Source organism: Eptatretus burgeri, chromosome 5 (assembly GCF_056783735.1).
Source record: "Eptatretus burgeri isolate ZD-2024b chromosome 5, Ebu_testis_v1, whole genome shotgun sequence".
Classification (NCBI taxonomy): Eukaryota; Metazoa; Chordata; class Myxini; order Myxiniformes; family Myxinidae; genus Eptatretus; species Eptatretus burgeri.
Genome location: NC_140965.1, coordinates 65,387,152 through 65,392,288, shown reverse-complemented (window position 1 = coordinate 65,392,288; position 5,137 = coordinate 65,387,152). Strand labels below are relative to the sequence as shown.

The 5,137-nt window shown below is 44.8% G+C and overlaps 1 protein-coding gene across 2 annotated transcripts in view; it reads left to right on the top strand.

Moving 5' to 3' along the window:
- The window catches only part of LOC147026581 (acetylcholinesterase), a 97,838-nt gene extending 93,911 nt beyond the window's left edge, over positions 1-3,927 (top strand). For both annotated transcript variants that reach the window (XM_085882140.1, XM_085882141.1), the window contains exon 4: positions 2,340-3,927. In XM_085882140.1, coding sequence (XP_085738266.1) covers positions 2,340-2,464 — 125 coding nt within the window. In that variant the 3' untranslated portion in view covers positions 2,465-3,927. The remainder of the gene's footprint in view (positions 1-2,339) is intronic.
- The last annotated feature ends 1,210 nt before the right edge of the window (positions 3,928-5,137 follow it).

Genomic DNA, 5,137 nt, shown 5'->3' with positions numbered 1-5,137 from the left:
CCAGAGGAAGTCAGGTCAGAGGAGGTCAGGTCAGGGCGGTCGGTGAGTGTCAGTATCAGTCGGCGGTTCATGGTCTTCTGCCCGTCTGGGTCTTGGAGAAGCGGTCCGTAGAGCGAACCGCTCGTTGGAGCTTGCAGTCGGTGGGGAGTCCGGACGTCGCGGAGGGACGCGGACCGGAGGTGCCGCTCTGCCAGCTGTGTTGCGCGGACCTGCGCGTTCGTACAAGGAGCGCCGGAGAGAGCTCGCCCACCATCGCACCGCGAGGGTGCAGATAAACTGCAACGGTCTCGTGGGACTCTTTCGGTCTGCCAAGTCCCACGCCATAAAGGCCCACGGGCCCCGTCTGCCCCCTTGTCTTTGAGGGTGGCCTTTTCTTTTGTTTTTGTATCGATCTTGTGGCGCCGTGTCTTGTAAAGTAAAACTGTATAAGTGTTGCCGTGTGTTCGCGTATTCGGTTAGCTCTGTATTGTTGTTTTTGTTTTAAATTGATATATGTGTGCTCTTCGTGTGTCGTGTAAATAAAGTGCATTATGTTGAATTGTTCCCCGTTTCGCTGCGTCCTTTCCTTCGTTTGAATCTCCATCTTGCTTCACGTAATGGGTTCGTCGTGGGCTTAATATGCCCGATAATTAATCGGAACCATCGAGGCCGACGATAACACCGCTCGGTTATCCCGATAGCACGGAACGGACTGCTTAAGCGGCCCGTGTCTGGAGTCGACCTGCGGCGAGGTGCGATCGCCCGGTTTACCATCCGCGTGGGTACTTAGGTAGGTCGAGTTTGGCGAACAACCCTATCCCACGCGGTGGCCGATTGACACGATCGTGGTGAGGTCGAAAGGTCCACCCGTGACTAGCTCCCGGCGTTAGTCCGAGAGGGTCACGACAGAATTGTGCGTCCGGTGGGCGACGTGCCGCGATTCGAGTCACGTGGCCGTTCGCACGCCGGCGGGCGCGAATTCACAACAATATATTTCATAAGAATGTGCCATTGAATCATTACCCCACCCAAATTCCATATTTCCTCCACATATGGTTTACCCCCTTGCCTCATTATGATCCTTCTTCATATTATAACCAATTTGACAACTCTGCATCATCTCCTGAATTATGATATTTTACCTTCTGTCATAAAAAGTTGAAGCATAGTCCACTTTTATTGGATCTTGTAATGTTCTGAACCCCACGACCTCTATGGCATGGCTCTGTCCACGTGTGAGCATTGCTTGTTCCGCGATGGGGGAGGGCTATGGTGATTTATGCTGCATTGGAGAGAGGGGTGAAGGTTGTGTCAGTTGTCGAGAGCCTGCGGCAAATTACTACCACTCTTGGGGTGTGGCTGGGCTGGCTATTTTCAAGGGGACATCAGATTATTGACGGGTCTTACCCCTACCTCTTGCTGTGAACCAACAGGGTGATCAGCACCATCACACTGATCCTGCGGTATTGTGCTAACCGAGGGATAACCCATTATTGCGGGCTAGACCCGAGTCAGGATTGGGTCTGCTAAGTCATGGATCTGTGGAAGGTTTACATTTCATTTGGAGTTATAATTATAACTGTGCACTGGGGGAGGGTGGGGACACTACCGAAGAGGAATTGGCACCACTGATGGGCAATTGGGAATGCAGTATCAGTCAAGTGACATAATTCCCAGCAGCATTGTCCTAAGCAGATACCAGCCATTGTCATGGTCTGTTCCTAACCAGGTGCGAGCCTTTGGAATAGTCCATTACTAACTGGGTGCTACAGCTGTTGGCATGGTCCAATCCTGCCTAACCCTAATTGGTTGCTATGCTCCACTCCTAACTTGATACTGGCCATTGGAATGTTCCAGTTCTAACCGGATGCTATCTGTTGGTGTGATCCTGTCCCAACTGGATGTGAGCTGTTGCTATGGTTCAGTCCTAACTGGATACTCACTATTGGCATTGAGTACTAACCGGATGCTAGCTGTTACCATGGTGCAGATTTTGCATCACTTAGATGGGGCCCGATAGAGTGAGCTCTGGGTTTGATTAAAGGTTTGTTTCACACAGAGGGATCATAACCGGAGGTAAATGGGTAACTGCCAGACGTGGTCTTGTGTGGGTTAGTTTTTCATAAAATGATTAAAATGCCTGCACCTATTCCACCCAAAACTTTATATCATAGTTTCATCTGTTAATATTAATCATCCACCATCCAAAACTATTCATCTCTTGTCCTCGCTTCATCTCTTTCCAACTGACTTCCATCACTGCCATGTAAAATGAAAAACCGTAAATACAACTTGCCTCCTGAATATGTCATAGGTTTATATCATGTATAATAAAGACATGCATGCCATGTGTTCTGCAGCTACCCTCGATGAGGAGGAAAGGCAATGGAAGGAAGAGTTTCACCGATGGAATGACTACATGGTGGATTGGAAGCAGCATTTTGAGATCTTCAGCTCCAAACGAGCAGAGTGCAGCGGCCTCTAATGCTCACTCATATATACAATGATTGTGCAATATTGCGGAATATGCTGTGATACTTGTATCTGAATATAGTATAAGAATTTGATGGTTTGAGTGCATTTAATGTCTCCAGGATGCAGGGTCGTCAAGCAGCCAGCCGTTCAGTTGAGATTCCAACCAGCAGCCTTGTCCGTACGCAAGGCTGGATTCTGGTGTCCTTTGGGGGCAAAGGTGGCTGGTTATACACATCGTTTTATCCGCCTACAAAATTACAACCGAACATACCTGGTGGGATTGTCATTTTACTTGACATATCCTCACATCCCCACTTGGGGCTTTCCACTGTAAAATAACCTGACAGTCAAAACCTCTGTGGTTATTAATAACTCGTTTAATGATGCTTGAGGCAGGTTCTTAAATGCCTGCATGCCTGTAGAGTACTGTTGGCTTATTGTCCTTTGTCTTTGTCAGACATTTGTCTCTGGAGTCCATTTGCCACTGTATTATTGTTGCTTGATGCCATTATGCAAGAAAAAATATTGAGTTGGAGAATGATTTACGGATATTATTTTGTTCGGAATTGAACCCACTCAAATATATAGAATGGAGAAGCCCAATGATTCATGGAGGTTGTTGAACCCATCATTAAGTGAGGCATTCACTCGAGAAAATGAGGTGAATCTTTCCCTTTCAATCCAAGCCATTTACCTGTTGGAACTTGGAAATATTCTGGTGCATTAATTGAAGTGGTCGAATGTGAAGGAGGTAGTAGTGGTTTAAGGTTTATTGGAAGAGCCTCAGGTGCAGGGGGGAGATGCTGAACTTGCATCATGGTTTTTTTTTTTTACAGGTGTTTGTGAAAGCTTAACGACAATCCAGGTACTGGTGAGTACATTTGTTGTTGTTGAAGTCGTTGGTGAGAGAGATAGAGAGAGCCATACATATTTCTGTGCACATATCTGACCCAGAGAGATCTTTGTGTAGAGGGATACTGCCAGTGCCACATGGAGCAGTAGATTTGATAACTGCATGGAATGATTCTTATACTATGGACTGATGTATCGTCCATCGCTGTGTACCTCACCGGCTCCTGAATATTAAAAAAAAATACACTGTATTGATTATACCAGGAACTTGGCTTGCACGGCTTTTACCTATAGTGCGGTAGTAGTGGTGGTGGTGGTACTGAGGAATTGTGCAGGGCTGGTATGCCTATCTATTCCTGTACATGATTTATACCATATACAGTGCAATACTGCAGGATTATCTAATTTCTGACTTTCACAAAGCCCACTGTGAATGCAAACTTGTGCAAACAAGTGGTCTAAAAGCCTTCATTGCTGTCTTGTATATTGTGTGTCTGCAAAACCCAGTTGACCATGTTTATTGTTCCAGTGTATGTATGCTGCTCTCGTTTAAAGTTGCATTTTATTAAAGGAATAATTTAAGATCAAGAATACTGAAGACAATAAACCATTTCAATTGAACCCTTGGCTCTGCATCTCGCCTTGTCGTACCATGCCACCTGTGTGATATATATACTTTATATACAGTAGAATCTGGATAATAAGTGTGTGCTTGAATATGAGCGCATATGAAAAATAAACGCATATGGCCTCCTTATTTGATTTTCTCCATTAAAAATGAGCGCATATAAAACCGTCATTATAAGGCTTAGAAAACTGAAAATATTATCAACTCAAACATGACAGTATTTCGTGTTTTATTGGGACATAAACTTCAAGTCCGAATTTCTTACACATCTGGTATTGGTACTTATAAGAGTTGTACCTACAAAACAACGTTGTTCATCCAGGGTGTTTTACGATAAGGGTCAGAAAAGAGTTTTATGATAGAGTCGTAAAACAACGTTTTTCATCACAATCAAAGACAAAATGGACACGGCAGTGAAATGTTGATCACACTCCAGTGAAAAGAAGATCAAGATCATTGTGTTTTACAACTCTTGTAAGAACCAGTTACAGACATGTAATAAATTTGGACTTAGCACGGGGACTTTGATGTGTATGGTGAAGAATGAGGAAATAAGTGTTCAGAGTGAAAGGTTCGAAGAAGGTAGGGAGCGGAAGACGGGCCTTTTACCCGGACATGGAAAACGAACTTGTTGCGAAGTTTAAACAGATACGTGCTCGAGGACTGAAGGAAAGTGTATTTAGAACTTCTTGCCGAGGTACATAAAATTAAAACTGCCATGATGTAAAAACTGACATCTATGCAGCCAATCTGAAGACCATTTACCATTATAAACACATGTCATGGATTTTTTGAATATAAGCGCATGTGTCAGGCTTTTTGAATAGAAACGCATTCTTTTTGTACTTCCGGTTCTGGCTCTTGAGCGACGGTGGCGGTTCCTCCTGGGTCTCTGCTGATTTTCTCAAGGATAAGTTTTCCGGTCGTTTTTGTCCCGTTTTTACTGTTATTTTGTTATCTCTGTTTACTGTGTGTTTCTCGTTCAGTCTTGTGTTAAAACTTGTGCTCATTGTTGAGCTTTCGTCGTCTTTTCATCTCGGGTTTCTTTGAGGCCTACCCTTCTTCCCGTTTGTGTGCACAATCGTGTTTCTTTGCATTTTTATCCCCTGCCGCGTGGCGGAAGGGGGATATTGTTGTCACCCAGGTCGTCCGGCTGTCCGTCCGTCTGAGCATCAACATTTATAGCTGTGAGTGCGATAACTC